This window comes from Tamandua tetradactyla, chromosome 8 (genome assembly GCF_023851605.1).
Source record: "Tamandua tetradactyla isolate mTamTet1 chromosome 8, mTamTet1.pri, whole genome shotgun sequence".
Classification (NCBI taxonomy): Eukaryota; Metazoa; Chordata; class Mammalia; order Pilosa; family Myrmecophagidae; genus Tamandua; species Tamandua tetradactyla.
The window spans coordinates 83,296,384-83,316,492 of NC_135334.1; the positions used below are offsets into that span (position 1 = coordinate 83,296,384).

General features: G+C 37.4%; 1 protein-coding gene across 5 annotated transcripts in view; it reads right to left on the reverse strand.

Annotated features, from left to right (window-relative positions):
• The window catches only part of DENND2B (DENN domain containing 2B), a 278,920-nt gene extending 258,857 nt beyond the window's left edge, over positions 1–20,063 (reverse strand). For 2 of the 5 annotated variants that reach the window (XM_077113928.1, XM_077113931.1), the window contains exons 1-2: positions 19,529–20,057; positions 16,700–16,871 (exon numbers count right to left, since the gene is read on the reverse strand). In XM_077113928.1, coding sequence (XP_076970043.1) covers positions 16,700–16,755 — 56 coding nt within the window. In that variant the 5' untranslated portion in view covers positions 16,756–16,871; positions 19,529–20,057. Of the gene's footprint in view, positions 1–16,699; positions 16,872–19,250 lie in introns of all 5 variants that reach the window. The other 3 variants (XM_077113929.1, XM_077113938.1, XM_077113937.1) reach the window with 3 other exon arrangements.
• Positions 20,064–20,109: the final 46 nt, after the last annotated feature.

Genomic DNA, 20,109 nt, shown 5'->3' on the forward strand with positions numbered 1-20,109 from the left:
CCTAAAGCAAGAGCACTGAAGAAGGAAATAAATAAATGGGAGCTCCTCAAAATTAAACAATTTTGTGCATCAAAGAACTTCATCAAGAAAGTAGAAAGACAGCCTACACAATGGGAGACAATATTTGGAAACAACATATCAGATAAAGGTCTAGTATCCAGAATTTATAAAGAGATTGTCCAACTCAACAACAAAAAGACAGCCAACCCAATTACAAAATGGGAAAAGACTTGAACAGACACCTCTCAGAAGAGGAAATACAAATGGCCAAAAGGCACATGAAGAGAGATGCTCAATGTCCCTGGCCATTAGAGAAATGCAAATCAAAACCACAATGAGATATCATCTCACACCCACCAGAATGGCCATTATCAACAAAACAAAAAATGACAAGTGCTGGAGAGGATGTGGAGAAAGAGGCACACTTATCCACTGTTGGTGGGAATGTCAAAGGGTGCAACCACTGTGGAAGGCAGTTTGGCGGTTCCTCAAAAAGCTGAATATAGAATTGCCATACGACCCAGCAATACCATTGCAAGGTATCTACTCAAAGGACTTAAGGGCAAAGACACAAACGGACATTTGCACACCAATGTTTATAGCAGCATTATTTACAATTGCAAAGAGATGGAAAGAGCCAAAATGTCCATCAACAGACGAGTGGCTAAACAAACTGTGGTATATACATACGATGGAATATTATGCAGCTTTAAGACAGAATAAACTTATGAAGCATGTAATAACATGGATGGACCTAGAGAACATTATGCTGAGTGAGACTAGCCAAAAACTAAAGGACAAATACTGTATGGTCCCACTGATGTGAACAGACATTCGAGAATAAACTTGGAATATGTCATTGGTAACAGAGTCCAGCAGAAGTTAGAAACAGGGTAAGATAATGGGTAATTGGAGCTGAAGGGATACAGACTGTGCAACAGGACTAGATACAAAAACTCAAAAATGGACAGCACAATAATACCTAATGGTAAAGTAATCATGTTAAAACACTGAATGAAAAAAAAAAAAAAAAAAGATATGACCAAGCCAAATGATCAAATTAAAAAGCCAGAGGAGATACAAAATTTGGAGCTGATCAAAGTTATTCAAACAGATGGCTCAAGAGATAAATAATATCAAGGCAATACTAGAGAGCATAAAAAATATGAAAGGATATGTAGACATGTAGATGAAAGTAAAAATATACTAGAAATAACAGCAGATTCAAAGAAGCAGAAGAAAGGATCATTGTGCTAAAAGAGCAACCTAATTTGAACAGACAAAAGAACAAATGGAGAAATTTGAGCAGGGTTTCCGGGAAATGATTGACAACATGAAGTGCACAAATCTACATGTCCAAGAAACATGTATTCCAAACAGAATCAATCCAAATAGTCTATTCCAAGACACATACTAATCAGACTGCCACATGCCAAAGAGGTGAGAATCCTGAAAACACATACAAGGGAACCCATCTAAAGCTAAGTGCTGACTTCTCATCAGACACAATGAGATACTGAAAGAAAAATCGTTAGCCTAGAATTCTCTATAGAGCAAAGCTGTCCTCTGAATATGAGGGAGAGTTTAAAATATTCACAGATAAACAGAAGCTGAAAAAGTTTATTAGTAGACACCTGCCCTAAATAAATACTAAATTCTTCCAGCTGAAAAGAAAAGACCAGAGGCATGGAAGAGAGTATAAAAGTGAAGATCATCAGTAAGATCTGACAAAAGCCAAAGGATAAAATGATCGAAGTAAGGATGGCTTTTACAGGAATAACATTGAGTGTTGCTGGATTAAAATCCCCAGTCAAAAGACAAAGATTGGCAGAATGGATTAAAATATATATACATATATATATACCTAAATATTCTAAATGAACTAGATTTAACAGAAATATATTTAGAACATTGCACTCCACAGCAGCAGGATATACATTCTTCTCAAGTGCTCATGGAACATTCTCCAGGATAGACCATATGCTGGGACACAAAATAGGTATTCTGAATTTTAAAGGATTGAAATTATAAAACGCACTCTCTCTGATCAGAATTACCATACGACCCAGCAATACCATTGCTGGGTATCTACTCAAAGGGCTTAAGGGCAAAGACACAAACGGACATTTGCACACCAATGTTTATAGCAGCGTTATTTACAATTGCAAAGACATGGAAACAGCCAAAATGTCCATCAACAGAAGAGTGGCTAAACAAACTGTGGTATATACATACGATGGAATATTATGCAGCTTTAAGACAGGATAAACTTATGAAGCATGTAATAACATGGATGGACCTAGAGAACATTATGCTGAGTGAGTCTAGCCAAAAACTAAAGGACAAATACATCACATGGTAATTCTATACTTAAGTTTCTGCAAACTGCAAAATTGTTTTCCACAGCAGCTGCACTACTTTACATTCCTACCAACAATGAATAGGTGTTCCTATTTCTCTACATCCTCTCTAACACTTGTTATTTTTCCATTTTTTAATAGTAGCCATTCTAGTGGGTGTGAAATGTTTTCTCATCATAGTTTTGATTTCCATATCTTTAATGGCTAATGATGTTGAGCATATTTGTATGTGCTTTTTTGTCCACTACTTTATCTTCTTCAGAGAAATGTCTATTTGAGTCTTTTGCCAATTTTTAAATTGTCTTCTGGTTATTGAGTTGTCAAACTTTTTAAAATAAATTCTGGATAGTAAACCCTTATCAGGTATGTGGTTACCAAATATTATCTCCCATTGTAAAAAGTCTTTTTACTTTAATGATGAAGTCCTTTCATGAACAAAGTTTTAAATTTTGGTGAAGTCCCATTTATCTATTTTTTTTTATTGCTCATGCTAGGTATAAAGTCTAAGAAACCACTGCCTAACACAAGATCCTGAAGATGTTTCCCTATGTTTTCCTCTAAGAGTTGTATAGTCCTGTATCTTATATTTAGGTCTTTGATCCATTTTGAGATAATTTTTAAATACGCAGTATGGTAGGGGCCCATTTTGTTGCATATGGACATCCAGTTTTCCCAAAACCATTTGTCAAAGAGGCTATTCTTCCCCAATTGAATAGACTTGGCACCCTTGTCAAAAGTCTATTGACCACACATGAGGGTCTATTTCTGAACTCTCAATTCAATCCGTTGGTCTATAAGTCTGTCCTTGTACAGTTTTATGCTTTCTTTTTTTTTAATTTAATTTAATTTTTTAAATACCAAAAAACACCTAACAAACAGTTCTATGCTGTTTTGACCACTGTAGTTTTGTGATAAATTTGAAAATCAGAAAGTGTGAATCTTCCAGCTTTGTTCTTCTTTTTTAAGATGTTTTTGGCTCTTCAAGACCCCTTATTCCCCGCCCCTTACTAAAAATGTGATGATTGGTTTTTCCATTTTGTCAATGAAGGCTGTTGGAATATTTATTGGGATTGCATTACAGCTGTAATCTACACTTTGAGAAGAATTGACATTTTGATTATATTTAGTCTTCCAATGATAAATATGTAATGTCCTTTCACTTATTCAGGTCTTTTCATATATATATATTTTTGCAATGATTTCTAGTGTTCTTTATATAAGTCCTTTATATCCTTGGTTAAATTTATTCCTGGATATTTGATTCTTTCAGTTGCTATTGTAAATGAATTTTTTTTCTTAATTTCCTTTTCAGATTGTTCACAAATTGTATATAGAAACACTAATGATTTTTTGGGTGTTGATTTTTTACCCTACCATGTTGTTGAATTAATTAGCTTCAGAAGATTTACTGTAGAGTTTTAAGGATTTTCTATATATAGGGTCATCTTGTTTGCAAATAGGGAAAGTTTTACCTCTTCCTTCCAAATTTGGGTGCCATTTATTTCTTTTTCTTGCCTTACTCGTTTGGCTTGAACTTCTAGTATATTGTTGAATAACAGTGGTGACAGTGGGCATCCTTATTGTTTTCTTGATCTTAGAGGGAAAACTTTAAATATTTCACCATTAAGTATGATGTTAGCTGTGGGTTCTTCACATACGTTCTTTATCATGTTGAGGAAATTTCCTTCTATTCTTAGTTTTTTAAGTGTTTTTGTCAAGAAATGGTGCTGGATTTTGTCAAATGCCTTTTCTGCGTCAATTGAGAAATTCTGAGCTTTTGAATCCTACAATTCTCCCCAAAATTGATTCAAGGTAATTCCTATCAAAATCCCAACAGTCATTTTGCATAACTTTACATCCTAATACTAAATTTTATAGAAATGCAATGGACCCAGAATACCAAAACAATTTTGAAAAAGAAGAACAAAGGTAGTTGCTTTGGTTTGTTAAATGCTGCCAGAATGCAATATATTAGAAATGGAATAGCTTTTTAAAAGGAAGTGTATAAAGCTACAAGTTTACAGTTCTAAGGCCATAAAAATGTTCAAACTAAGGGATCCAGTGATCCCTGACTCAAGAAAGGCTGATGTGTCCCAAACACCTCTGTCAGGTTAAGAGGGCATGTGCTGGCATCTGCTGGTCCTTTGGCTTCTGGTTTCAAACAGCTTCCCCAGGGGCATTTGCTGTCTGCATCTACAAACATCTGGGTTTCATGTTGGCTCTAAGCTTTCTCCAAAATGTCTCCCTCTTAAAGGACTCCAGTAAACTAGAGGCCCACCTGGAATAGGCAGTCACACCTAATCAAAAGGCCACACCCACATATGGGTGTGTCAAATCTTCATGGAAGCAATCCAATCTAAAGTTTCCCAACCAAAAAAAAAAAGGGCAGGCCACGGTGGCTCAGCAGATAGAGTTCTTGCCTGCCATGCCAGAGACCCAGGCTTGATTCCTGGTGCCTGTCCATAAAAAAAAAAAAAAAAAAGGTTTCCCACCCTATGCAAAATTTACATTTTGTGTAGTGCATTTCCTAATTTAACTTGTATGGTCAGTTTAGCTGACACCAGAATATATGGAATCTTGAATAGGATGTGAGATTTTGTTGGTTTGTCCAGGTTAGTGTGATGTCCCGATATATCCTAGAGTAATTTGGGCAGTGAGTAAAGATGTATTTGCAAAGTCCCCTTGGGGGACTGGGGAGAAAGGAGGAAATATTCAAATTCCTCATTTGGAGAACTTCTGATACTTTCGCAAGCAGTGGGAACAGCCAAATCAATAGGCTGAGCCTCAATCTTGGGGTTTGATGCTATGAAACATATTCCTCCAAAGGTCAGGCTAAGCCTACTTAAAATTATACCTAAGCGTCACCCCCCAGAGAACCTCTTTTGTTCTTCAGATGTGGCCTCTTTCTCTAAGCCAACTTGGCAAGTAAACTTACTGCCCTCCCCATTACATGGGACAGGACTCCCAGGGGTGTAAATCTCCCTAGCAAGATGGGACAGAACTCCCGGGATGAGCTAGGACCCAGCATCAAGGGATTGAGAAAGCCTTCTTGACCAACAGGGGGAAGAGAAAATAAGACAAAATAAAGTTTAAGTGCCTGAGAGATTTCAAACAAAGTCAAGAGGTTGTCCTGGAGGTTATACTTAAGCATTATATAGGTATCTCTTTTTAGTTTATTGTGTATTGGACTGGCTGGAGGGAAGAACCTCAAATTATTGAGCTGTATTCCAGTAGCCTTGATTCCTGAAGATGATTATATAAAGATGAAATGTTTACAATGTGACTGTGTAACTGTGAAAACCTTGTGTTTGGTGCTCCTTTTATCTAGGGTATGGGCAGATGAGTAAAAAAATGTGGTTAAAAAAATAAATAAATAATGGGGGAACAAAGATTTAAATAAATTGGGTAGATGGAAACACTAATGGACAATGAAAGGGTGGGGTAAGGCATATAAATATGTATGAGTTTTTTCTTTTATCTTTTTATTTCTTTTTCTGGAGTGATGCAAATGTTTCAAAAATTATCATGGTGATGAATACACAACTATGTGATGATATCGTGAGCCACTGATTGTACACCATGGGTGGAATGTATGTGTGTAGTTATCTCAAAAAAAAAAAAAAAAGTTTCCCACCCTAAACAAAAGGTCTGGCCCCATAAGACTGGATCAGGGTTAAAACATGGCTTTTCTGGGGTACATAATGATTTCAAACCAGCACAGTAGATTTATATCTCCAAATTTCAAAACTTACTATTAAGCTATAATAATCAAGAAAGTGTGTTACTAGCATCAGGATAGACCAGTACCTTGAAAGATCAATGAAAGGAACAGAACATCCAGAAACAAACCCTTATGGTCGGTTGATTTCAATAAAGTTGATATGGCAATTAAATGAGAAAACGCTAGTCTTTTCAACAAATGATGCTGGATATCTATACACAAAGAAATGAATTTAGACCCTCATTCATACCATACACAATATTTAATGCAAAATGGCATAGATCTAAATGTAAAAACCAAAATATAAAACTTTTAAAAGAAAACATAGAAAATCCTCATGACCTTGGATTAGGCAAAGATTTTTAAAATATGAAACAAAAGCAAGATCCATAAAAGAAAAAATAGATCAGACTTCATAAAACTATAAATTTTGCCCATCAAAAGACATCATTAAGAAAAGGAAAGACATGCCAAAGACTGGGAAAAATCATTGTAAATCATACATCTGATAAAGGACTCTTATCCAGAATAAGAACCTGTGATGGTTAGCTTCTGGTATCAACTTGGCCAAGTGATTATGCCAAATGTCTGGTCAGGAAAGCACTGGCCTGACTGTTGCTGCAAAGATACTTTGTGGCTGGTAGATAAAATGGAAGGCTGGTGTATTAAATCATTAGTCAGTTGACTGCATCTGTGGTTGATTACATCTGTGATCAACTAAGGGTATCTAGCACAATGAGATAAACCAATCAGTTGAAGGCCTTTAAGGAAGAAGAGAGACTCTCATTGAACTCTTCTGTGGAGTTCATCCAGACCCTTCCTCAGAGTCACCAGCTTCACAGTCTGCCCTACAGATTTTGGACTCTTCTATTCCCACAGTTACGTGAGACACCTTTATTAATCTCATATTTACAAGATCTCTCCTGTTGCTTCTGTTTCTCTAGAGAACTCTGTCTAACACAGCAATCTTGTAACTCATTAACAAGAAAACTAACAAACCAATTTTATAATTAGCCACAGTTTTGAGTAGTCATTTCACCAGAGAAGAAATAGGAACTGTTAATAACTATATGAAAAGGTACTCATCATTAGTCATTAGGGACGTGCAAATCAAAACCACAATAAGATTGATTGCATGGTGTATAAAATTACATTTGGAAAAAAAACACAATGAGATACAATTTGACATCCACTAGGATGACTGCACTTAAAAAGTCAGACAATAACAAGTATTGGGAAAGATGCAGAAAAACCATAAGGAATACATTGCTTGTAGGAATGTAAAATAGTACAACCATTTTGGAAAACTGCTTGGCAGTTCCTTAAAATGCTAAACATTAAGTTTACCATATGACCCAGCAATTCCACTTTAAGATATACACCCAAGAGAAATGAAAACATATCCAAAGCAGAATTATTAATAGCCCAAAAAAGGAAATTACTCAAATGTCCATTAATCGATGAATGGATACAGAAAATGTAGTCCATCCATACAAAAGAATATTATTTAGCCATAAAAAGGAATGAAGTACACACCAGAACATAAATGAACCATAAAAACATTATGCTAAATGAGAGAAACAAGATACAAAAGGCACATATTGTATAATACCATTTATATGAAGTATCCAGAAAAGGTAAATTTATAGAGACAAAAAGCAGAATAATAGTTGCCTAGATCTAGGGGTAGGAACTAAGATTGACCACAAAGAGTAGGCAACTCAGGATCTTTTTCAGTTGATGAAAATGTTCTAAAGCTGGACTGTGATGATGTCTGCACAACCCTGTAAATTCACCAAAACCAGAATTCTACATTTTAATCAGGTGAATTTTATGATATTTAATTTATACCTCAATAAAGCTTTTCTTAAAAATTCTAAATGAATTTTAGTTGTTTATATTTTCCAAAATTACTATTCTTTAAACTTCTGGTGGTTTTACTAAAAATATTCAAAACTTTTCTGAAATCATTCCTGCTCTGCCACCAATTTTTAAACTTATAGTCAATTTTAATAGGTTGTGAAAGCTTAATTCTCAGAGGTTTGGTTCATTTTCTCTAACATATATAATCAAGATGACAATTTACCTTTCTCCGCCCGCGGTGCTCCCACCGCCAGCCAGCCCTCCTCTTCCTCTTTCTCCGCCCGTGGCGTTCCGGCCGCCAGCCAGTCCTTCTCTTCCCCCTTCTCCGCCAGCGGCGCTCCCGCCGCCATCTTGCCTTCCTCTTTTCCCTTCTGCTCCGGCGGCGCTCCATACGCCATCTTATCCTTCCTTTTCTCCTCCTGCTCCGGCGGCTCTCCAACCACCACCGTGCCCTGTTCCGCCTTCACCGGCTCCTCCGCCACCGGCCTCGATAGCCTTGCCACCCTCACCTTTCCTCCTCCAGAACAGCTACTGGGGGAGTGGAGACGATACAGAGCAGCTGCCGGAGCCACGACGGAGATCAAAGGCACGGAGTACCCCATCCTGGAATGGCTGACTGTCTGGGAGAACCAGCTCCAGTGAGATCGCAGAGGGGCGCGGGCTTTCCCGGGCGGGGCGGCAAGCGGCTGGAGTCCCTCCCTTCCTCCTTCCGAGGCCAGCTGGCAGAATTGGGCAGGCGGTCCCCTTGGGCTGCGGCGGCTGGCGCCCCCACTACACAAGGCCCCTGGACCAACTGAGAGAGTTGGGTCGGAAATCCCCAGACCGCGGAGAACGGTGACCGGGGGTGTCCCTTCCAAAAACGTGACTCCCCGGTCCGGCTGGGAACGGTGGACTCTCCCGGGCCGCAGCGGCTGGTGCCCTCCCGCCACGATTGGCGCCCCGGGCCGACTAGGAAATTCGGTCGGGCGCTCTCCCGAGCTGCGGCGGCCGGCGACCCTCCCCGCGTTCGGACCCCCGGGACGGCTGGCACTCTTCCAAGCCGCTTCGGCTGGCGAACCTCTCCCACGGCGAGAGTTTTCCAAAGTTAAAGGACCCACACCACCTTTCACTGGTGGAACCCGCAGACAAATGTGTGCCACGAGCGCCACCTACTGGGCAGGATAAGAAAAACAGAACCCAGAGATTTCACAGAAAAATCTTTCAACCTGTTGGGTCCAACACCCAGGGAAATCTGACTAAATGCCCAGATGCCAGCAGAAGATAACGGATCACGCTCAGAAAATTGAAAATATGGCCCAGTCAAAGGAAGAAACCAATAGTTCAAATGAGATACAGGAGCTGAAACAACTAACGCTGAATATACGAACAGAAATGGAAAAACTCTTCAAAAATGAAATCGATAAATTTAGGGAGGACATGAAGAACACATGGACTGGACAAAAAGAAGAAATAGGAAAACTGAAAAAACAAATCACAGAGCTTATGGAAGTGAAGGATAAAGTAGAAAAGATGGAAAAAACAATGGATACCTACAATGATAGATTTAAAGAGACAGAAGATAGAATTAGTGATTTGGAGGATGGAACATCTGAATTCCAAAAAGAAACAGAAACTATAGGGAAAAGAATGGAAAAATTTGAACAGGGTATCAGGGAACGCAAGGACAATGTGAAGCGCACAAATATACGTGTTGTGGGTGTCCCAGAAGGAGAAGAGAAGGGAAAAGGAGGAGAAAAACTAATGGAAGAAATTATCACTGAAAATTTCCCAACTCTTATGAAAGACCTAAAATTACAGATCCAAGAAGTGCAGCGCACCCCAAAGAGAATAGATCCAAATAGACATTCTATAAGACACTTACTAGTGAGAATGTCTGAGGTTAAAGAGAAAGAGAGGATCTTGAAAGCAGCAAGAGAAAAACAATCCATCACATACAAGGGAAACCCAATAAGACTATGTGTAGATTTCTCAGCAGAAACCATGGAAGCTAGAAGACAGTGGGATGATATATTTAAATTACTAAAAGAGAAAAACTGCCAACCAAGACTCCTATATCCAGCAAAACTGTCCTTCAAAAATGAGGGAAAAATTAAAACACTCTCAGACAAAAAGTCACTGAGAGAATTTGTGACCAAGAGACCAGCTCTGCAAGAAATACTAAAGGGAGCACTAGAGTCAGATATGAAAAGACAGAAGAGAGAGGTATGGAGAAGAGCGTAGAAAGAAGGAAAGCCAGATATGATATATATAACACAAAAGGAAAAATGGTAGAGGAAAATATTATCCAAACAGTAATAACACTAAATGTTAATGCACTGAATTCCCCAATCAAAAGACATAGACTGGCAGAATGGATTAAAAAACAGGATCGTTCTATATGCTATCTACAGGAAATACATCTTAGACCCAAAGATAAACATAGGTTGAAAGTGAAAGGTTGGGAAAAGATATTTCATGCAAATAACAACCAGAAAAGAGCAGGAGTGGCTATACTAATATCCAACAAATTAGACTTCAAATGCAAAACAGTTAAGGACACTATATACTAATAAAAGGAACAATTAAACAAGAAGACATAACAATGATAAATATTTACTCACTGAAACAGAATGCCCCAAAATACATGAGGAATACACTGCAAACACTGAAAAGGGAAATAGACACATATACCATAATAGTTGGAGACTTCAATTCACCACTCTCATCAATGGACAGAACATCTAGACAGAGGATCAATAAAGAAATAGAGAATCTGAATATTACTATAAATGAGCTAGACTTAACAGACATTTATAGGACATTACATCCCACAACAGCAGGATACACTTTTTTCTCAAGTGCTCATGGATCATTCTCAAAGATAGACCATATGCTCGGTCACAAAACAAGTCTTAACAAATTTAAAAAGATTGAAATCATACACAACACTTTCTCGGATCATAAAGGAATGAAGTTGGAAATCAATAATAGGCGGAGTGACAGAAAATTCACAAATACATGGAGGCTCAACAACACACTCTTAAACAACAAGTGGGTCAAAGAAGAAATTGCAAGAGAAATTAGTAAATACCTCGAGGCGAATGAAAACGAAAACACAACATATCAAAACTTATGGGACGCAGCAAAGGCAGTGCTAAAAGGGAAATTTATTGCCCTAAATGCCTATATCAGAAAAGAAGAAAAGGCAAAAATGCAGGAATTAACTGTCCACTTGGAAGAACTGGAGAAAGAACAGCAAACTAATCCCAAAGCAAGCAAAAGGAAAGAAATAACAAAGATTAGAGCAGAAATAAATGAAATTGAAAACATGAAAACAATAGAGAAAATCAATAAGACCAGAAGTTGGTTCTATGAGAAAATCAATAAGATTGATGGGCCCTTAGCAAGATTGACAAAAAGAAGAAGAGAGAGGATGCAAATAAATAAGATCAGAAATGGAAGAGGAGACATAACTACTGACCTCAAAGAAATAAAGGAGGTAATAACAGGATACTATGAACAACTTTATGCTAATAAATACAAGAATTTAGATGAAATGGACGGGTTCCTAGAAAGACGTGAACAACCAACTTTGACTCAAGAAGAAATAGATGACCTCAACAAACCAATCACAAGTAAAGAAATTGAATTAGTCATTCAAAAGCTTCCTAAAAAGAAAAGTCCAGGACCAGACGGCTTCACATGTGAATTCTATCAAACATTCCAGAAAGAATTAGTACCAACTCTCCTCAAACTCTTCAAAAAAATCGAAGTGGAGGGAAAACTACCTAATTCATTCTATGAAGCCAACATCACCCTCATAACAAAACCAGGCAAAGATATTACAAAAAAAGAAAACTACAGACCAATCTCTCTAATGAATATAGATGCAAAAATCCTCAATAAAATTCTAGCAAATCGTATCCAACAACACATTAAAAGAATTATACATCATGACCAAGTAGGATTCATCCCAGGTATGCAAGGATGGTTCAACATAAGAAAATCAATTAATGTAATACACCATATCAACAAATCAAAGCAGAAAAATCACATGATCATCTCAATTGATGCAGAGAAGGCATTTGACAAGATTCAACATCCTTTCCTGCTGAAAACACTTCAAAAGATAGGAATACAAGGGAACTTCCTTAAAATGATAGAGGGAATATATGAAAAACCCACAGCTAATATCATCCTCAATGGGGAAAAATTGAAAACTTTCCCCCTAAGATCAGGAACAAGACAAGGATGTCCACTATCACCACTATTATTCAACATTGTGTTGGAGGTTCTAGCCAGAGCAATTAGACAAGAAAAAGAAACACAAGGCATCAAAATTGGAAAGGAAGAAGTAAAACTATCACTGTTTGCAGACGATATGATACTATACGTCGAAAACCCGGAAAAATCCACAACAAAACTACTAGAGCTAATAAATGAGTACAGCAAAGTAGCAGGTTACAAGATCAACATTCAAAAATCTGTAGCATTTCTACACACTAGTAATGAACAAGCTGAGGGGGAAATCAAGGAACGAATCCCATTTACAATTGCAACTAAAAGAATAAAATACCTAGGAATAAATTTAACTAAAGAGACAAAAAACCTATATAAAGAAAACTACAAAAAACTGCTAAAAGAAATCACAGAAGACCTAAATAGATGGAAGGGCATACCGTGTTCATGGATTGGAAGACTAAATATAGTTAAGATGTCAATCCTACCTAAATTGATCTACAGATTCAAGGCAATACCAATCAAAATCCCAACAACTTATTTTTCAGAAATAGAAAAAACAATAAGCAAATTTATCTGGAAGGGCAGGGTGCCCCGAATTGCTAAAAACATCTTGAGGAAAAAAAACGAAGCTGGAGGTCTCACGCTGCCTGACTTTAAGGTATATTATGAAGCCACAGTGGTCAAAACAGCATGGTATTGGCATAAAGATAGATATATTGACTGATGGAATCGAATAGAGTGCTCAGATATAGACCCTATCATCTATGGACATTTGATCTTTGAGAAGGCAGTCAAGCCAACTCATTTTGGACAGAACAGTCTCTTCAATAAATGGTGCCTAGAGAACTGGATATCCATATGCAAAAGAATGAAAGAGGACCCATATCTCACACCCTATACAAAAGTTAACTCAAAATGGATCAAAGATCTAAACATTAGGTCTAAGACCAAAAAACAGTTAGAGGAAAATGTAGGGAGATATCTTATGAATCTTACAATTGAAGATGGTTTTATGGACCTTAAACCTAAAGCAAGAGCACTGAAGAAGGAAATAAATAAATGGGAGCTCCTCAAAATTAAACAATTTTGTGCATCAAAGAACTTCATCAAGAAAGTAGAAAGACAGCCTACACAATGGGAGACAATATTTGGAAATGATATATCAGATAAAGGTCTAGTATCCAGAATTTATAAAGAGATTGTTCATCTCAACAACAAAAAGACAGCCAACCCAATTACAAAATGGGAAAAAGACTTGAACAGACACCTATCAGAAGAGGAAATACAAATGGCCAAAAGGCACATGAAGAGATGCTCAATGTCCCTGGCCATTAGAGAAATGCAAATCAAAACCACAATGAGATATCATCTCACACCCACCAGAATGGCCATTATCAACAAAACAGAAAATGACAAGTGCTGGAGAGGATGCGGAGAAAGAGGCACACTTATCCACTGTTGGTGGGAATGTCAAATGGTGCAACCACTGTGGAAGGCAGTTTGGCGTTTCCTCAAAAAGCTGAATATAGAATTGCCATACGGCCCAGCAATACCATTGCTAGGTATCTACTCAAAGGACTTAAGGGCAAAGACACAAACGGACATTTGCACACCAATGTTTATAGCAGCGTTATTTACAATTCCAAAGAGATGGAAACAGCCGAAATATCCATCAACAGAAGAGTGGCTAAACAAACTGTGGTATATACATACGATGGAATACTATGCAGCTTTAAGACAGGATAAACTTATGAAGCATGTAATAACATGGATGGACCTAGAGAACATTATGCTGAGTGAGTCTAGCCAAAAACTAAAGGACAAATACTGTATGGTCCCACTGATGTGAACAGACATTCGAGAATAAATTTGGAATATGTCCTTGATAACAGAGTCCAGCAGGAGGTAGAAACAGGGTAAGATAATGGCCAATTAGAGTTGAAGGGATACAGACGGTGTAACAGAACTAGATACAAAAACTCAAAAATGGACAGCACAATAATACCTAATTGTAAAGTAATCATGTTAAAACACTGAATGAAGCTGCATCTGAGCTATAGGTTTTTGTTTTGTTTTGTTTTGTTTTGTTTTGATTTTACTATTATTACTTTTATTTTTTTCTCTATATTAACATTCTGTATCTTTTTCGGTTATGTTGCTAGTTCTTCTAAACCAATGCAAATGTACTAAGAAATGATGATCATGCATCTATGTGATGATGTTAAGAATTAATGATTGCATATGTAGAATGGTATGATCTCTAAATGTTGGGTTAATTTCTTTTTTTTCCGTTAATTAAAAAAAAAAAGAGAGAAGGGATAATTGGAGCTGAAGGGATACAGACTGTACAACGGGACTGGATATAAAAACTCAGAAATCGACAGCACAATACTACCCAATTGTAATGCAATTATGTTAAAACACTGAATGAAGCTGCATGTGAGGTATAGGTTTTTTGTTTTTGTTTTTGTTTTTGTTTTTGTTTTCTTTCTATTATTGTTTTAATTCTTATTCTGTTGTCTGTTTATTTCTTTTTCTAAATCGATGCAAATGTACTAAGAAATGATGAATATGTAACTATGTGATGTTATTAAGAATTATTGATTGTACATGTAGATTGGAATGATTTCTAATTGTTTTGTTAATTCTTTTTTTAATTAATAAAATAAATAAATAAATAAATAAAAGCCAAAAAAAAAAATGGATCAAAGATCTAAACATTAGGTCTAAGACCATAAAACAGTTAGAGGAAAATGTAGGAAGATATCTTATGAATCTTACAATTGGAGGCGGTTTTATGGACCTTAAACCTAAAGCAAGAGCACTGAAGAAGGAAATAAATAAATGGGAGCTCCTCAAAATTAAACAATTTTGTGCATCAAAGAACTTCATCAAGAAAGTAGAAAGACAGCCTACACAATGGGAGATAATATTTGGAAATGACATATCAGATAAAGGTTTAGTATCCAGAATTTATAAAGAGATTGTGCAACTCAACAACAAAAAGACAGCCAACCCAATTACAAAATGGGAAAAAGACTTGAATAGACACCTACCAGAAGAGGAAATACAAATGGCCAAAAGGCACATGAAGAGATGCTCAATGTCCCTGGCCATTAGAGAAATGCAAATCAAAACCACAATGAGATATCATCTCACACCCACCAGAATGGCCATTATCAACAAAACAGAAAATGACAAGTGCTGGAGAGGATGCGGAGAAAGAGGCACACTTATCCACTGTTGGTGGGAATGTCAAATGGTGCAACCACTGTGGAAGGCAGTTTGGCGGTTCCTCAAAAAGCTGAATATAGAATTGCCATACGGCCCAGCAATACCATTGCTAGGTATCTACTCAAAGGACTTAAGGGCAAAGACACAAACGGACATTTGCACACCAATGTTTATAGCAGCGTTATTTACAATTCCAAAGAGATGGAAACAGCCAAAATGTCCATCAACAGACGAGTGGCTAAACAAACTGTGGTATATACATACGATGGAATATTATGCAGCTTTAAGACAGGATAAACTTATGAAGCATGTAATAACATGGATGAACCTAGAGAACATTATGCTGAGTGAGTCCAGCCAAAAACTAAAGGACAAATACTGTATGGTCCCACTGATGTGAACGGACATTCGAGAATAAACTTGGAATATGTCATTGGTAACAGAGTCCAGCAGGAGTTAGAAATAGGGTAAGATAATGGGTAATTGGAGCTGAAGGGATACAGACTGTGCAACAGGACTAGATACAAAAACTCAAAAATGGACAGCACAATAATACCTAATTGTAAAGTAATCACGTTAAAACACTGAATGAAGCTGCATCTGAGCTATAGGTTTTTTTTTTTGTACTATTATTATTACTTTTATTTCTTTTCTCTATATTAACATTCTATATCTTTTTCTGTTGTATTGCTAGTTCTTCTAAACCGATGCAAATGTACTAAGAAATGATGATCATGCATCTATGTGATGATGTTGAGAATTGCTGATTGCATGTGTAGAGTGGTGTGATTTCTAAATGTTGGGTTAATTTCTTTTTTTCCGTTAATTAATAATAAAAAAAAAGATGACATTTTAGATTTTAATTAGGTGAATTTTATGAGTTTTTTCATTCCCTAATAACCCAATGGGTTGACGTAATCAGGCAAAATGAATGATCTAATGACTCTAACTGTAATATTACTTTACAAAGGTGTAATGATTCTAAAGCTTGTAAGTTTGCTGAGGAAATAAAAAATACCACCCGTCAAATAAAACAATTTATACATTCTCTGGTATGTATAGTATAAATCATTGTCTAGCTTTGGCTTGATACCCACTTTTGTATCCTAGATTTTTAAACCTTTTTTTTTTCCTTTCATGTAGAGAAAAATAATTTATAAAAAGTGTCAAACAAATACAGCACAAATGTCCTTCCTCAGATCTTGGGAATAAAGACTTTCTTCGACTGATCTATTCCTCCAAAATATAATCTATACAAACAACTCTGTGAAGAGAGAGATCATGAATGGCACATACTGACCTTTTATTTCTCTGTAGATGACCAGGTACATTCCTGATCAGATGTCCTTCCTTCATTTGCTATTCCTTTGCTGAGTCTCACCGGTGGTTTTCAGAAGTACCTGACTTGGGCTGTATTTGATCCACAATAGCCTTGATGGCAGGTTGTGGTCCTTCATTATTCTCAATCAGTCCTTAAAAAAGACCAAAAAGATTCTCTCAGTCTGTGGTTTGCAAAAGGAACCTTAAAATTATAAAGATGTGCAAAGATTTAATTCCATACCAGTATTTAGGTTTTAGTTTCATTACAAGTATTTCCTTTCCCATACACTTCAAAATATTAAAATTCTGGAAAAATGAAACAATTGAATATTCAGTACACTCAAAGCACATGTAGTTAGGTTAAAAAAAAAAAAAGCCAGGTCTTAATTATCTGGCTTTTTTTATTTTTAAATTTAAATTACTTTCTATTTAAATTGAAAATATAGCCAGAGTCAATTCTATAAATACTTATTGAGCAGCCACTACTCAACAGGCCATATACATGTATATATATTCAAATAAGGAACAATTCCTGCCTTCAAAGAGTTCATAAGCTGTTATGTCAAATTACTAAACATAATGTAAGTCAACTGGAATAAGTGTCACACTATTTTAAAATATTGTAGAAAGAGAGATGGTAACTGGGAATAGCTGGGGAAGGTTTCAAAGAGTTGACATGCAATAAGAATGTAATGCTTCAATTGGGGGAAAAGATTGGTGAAAAGGGTAAGACCATGGGGAAGAAAGTAGAGTGATGTGTGTCTATAGCATCTGATGAGTGAGGATATATTTGGAAACCAACTAGTATCATAATAACACTAGCTAACATTTCTTGAGCACTTATTATGTGCCAGGTTCTAATAAAAACTCTTTACTTGTATTAACTTATTCTTCACAACAACCCTAAAAGGAATGTATTATTGTTATTCATACTTTATAAAAGACAAAACTGGGGTATGGAAAGGTTAAGTAACCAAGTCATAGCTACACAGACAGCTAAAAGTTTTAGAGCCAGGACCTTCAAATCTTTAATTAATAAAGGAAGACCAAAATCTTTCTCACTTCTCTTGATATTCATTATAAGGGCAGTTAAGAGGTCTCTTAATTATCCCTTCTCTCAATTCCTCCATCATTCTTCAAGGCCTTGCTCAAATGCTACCTTCTCTGCAAAGCCTTTCTTGATCCTCCCAGTAAAAATTACATCTTTCTCATCTGAACCTCATAGCAGTTTATCTGTATCAATCTTACAGATGTCATAATATTTTGTTCCTGACATTATAGATTTTATTTGCTGCTTCTCTTTTTTTTTTTTTTTTTTTGTTCTCCTTTAGTCTGATCCACTTTCTATTCTCCACAACTCCTATTAAGGACAGTGCCTGGTACATAATTTATAAAGCATTTCTTTTTTTAAATCTTTGATCCCTGGGCTAGATCTCGGCTTTCTGACCCCAATTCCCTAAACTAACCATACACAGGTTATAGAGCAATTGTTCTCTGCAAGGTACTATGCTAAGCATGTGTGCTGGTCTGAATCTGTGGTGGACCCCAGAAAAGCCATGACCTTTGATCCTCATTCAATATTGCTAGGTGGGAGCATTTTGACTGTTTCCATGAAGATGTGACCCACCCAATTGTGGGTGGTAACTTTTGATTAGATGATTTCCATGGAGGTGTGTCTCCACCCACTGAAGGTGGAGTTGCTTCTGGAATCCTTTAAAAGAGGAAACATTTTGGAGACAGTCCCCTTTTTGGTAGAGCCATGAGAAACCCAGCAGATGCTGCCATGTTTGCCACGTGTCCTTCCAGCTGAGAGAGAAATGTTGAACATTGTCGGCCTTCTTGAACCAAGGTATCTTTCCTCAGATGCCTTAAATTGGATATTTCTATAGACTTGTTTTAATTGGGACATTTTCTTGGCTTTAGAACTACAAACTAGCAAGTCATTAAATTCCCCCTTTTAAAAGCCATTCCGTTTCTGGTATATTGCATTTCAGCAGCTAGCAAACTAGGACAGCATGTAACAGAAATTATCCCACAAAATCCTCACAGGTATACAATTTACCATTCAATACCTATTTTGAGCTGTTTTTTGCTCAAATTTGTATGATCCTGCAAAGAAATGACTTAGTTTCTTTGAGCCTCACTTTTCCCCAGCTCTATCACCCAGAATATCAGTCATACCAACCACTGTAGACTGAGAGCTCCTTGATGGCAGGGACATATCTGTCTCATTTGCTGAATGTAAGGTACTTTTAGTATTTCATTTATCACAGTAGAGGCTCAAAATAGGATTCGAGTCCAAGTCGCTGGTCTTGACATTCAGGACTCTATGCACTTATACACTTTGCTCTAAAAGAGGCACTTGATAAGCACTTACTGAAGGTAACCAGGTTTAGAATACTCTTAAAGTGTAAAATCATCCCAAGGATAATGAAAGGTTTCACCCACTCATTTTTTTTTAATTAGGGGAAAACAGGAAATGAGCAAAAGTGAATAGTAGATGAAAGTTGTAGTGATGTCCTAACACTCACCTAGTAGCTTAGAACTGCTGCTAATCAAGTGATCTGTTGAGAAGACTAGCTGAGAACTGAGGATTTCCTTGAGCCTGTTCTATGTTCCTCCAAGTGGCTCCCACTGAGCAGTGTCCCTTAAAATGGAACCTCCCCGAACATCAGCGCTCTAATGCACGTAGCGTAGTTATGAGTAGGAAGACCCTTGGCCTATTCCTCCCACCAGATAATCGAGTTGTAAGGATGCACAGTTCCTTATTTAACCTCGGCGCACTTATTCTTGAAAGGTACATTCATACCTCAAAAATGTGTGAATCCTTACTTTCCACTGAAGGGGTGAGGAAAGTGCCATGAGGAGATTATCATGAGAGACCCTACAACTACTCGAGCGCTCCTCCGTCCCTGTGGGTCACAAACACCAGCCTTCCAGCTGGGGGCCGCGAGTTCCACCGCCGACAGCCTCGGCTCCGTCTCTCCTTCATCCCGATTTGTCTAACTGCTTGTCAGTATTCCCCTCTCCACCTTACCAGGCCCACTGCTCGGCAACATCTCCTCAAACAAAAGTGGTTTGAGTAGTGATCCCCTAAAATATAGACCACACAAAAAGTGGCTTCCGGAGGCATTTGTCTTTTTCCCATCCCCCAAATTTTCAGCCCAACAGGAGACCGCCATTAAGTTCATAAAGTTAATTGGCGGAAATGATCTGTAAGGACCAGGCCTCCAGCCTGCGAGAGCACACACGGGTGGTCTTCTAGGCAGGCTAGATCCCGCCTACCGCGCCGCCAGACCGAGCCCCGCCCCTGCGCTCGTCAGTTAGCTCGGCGACCGGAATTGCACGAGGCCTGGACGCAGAGAAGTGTCGCACGCAGGCCGACGGCTC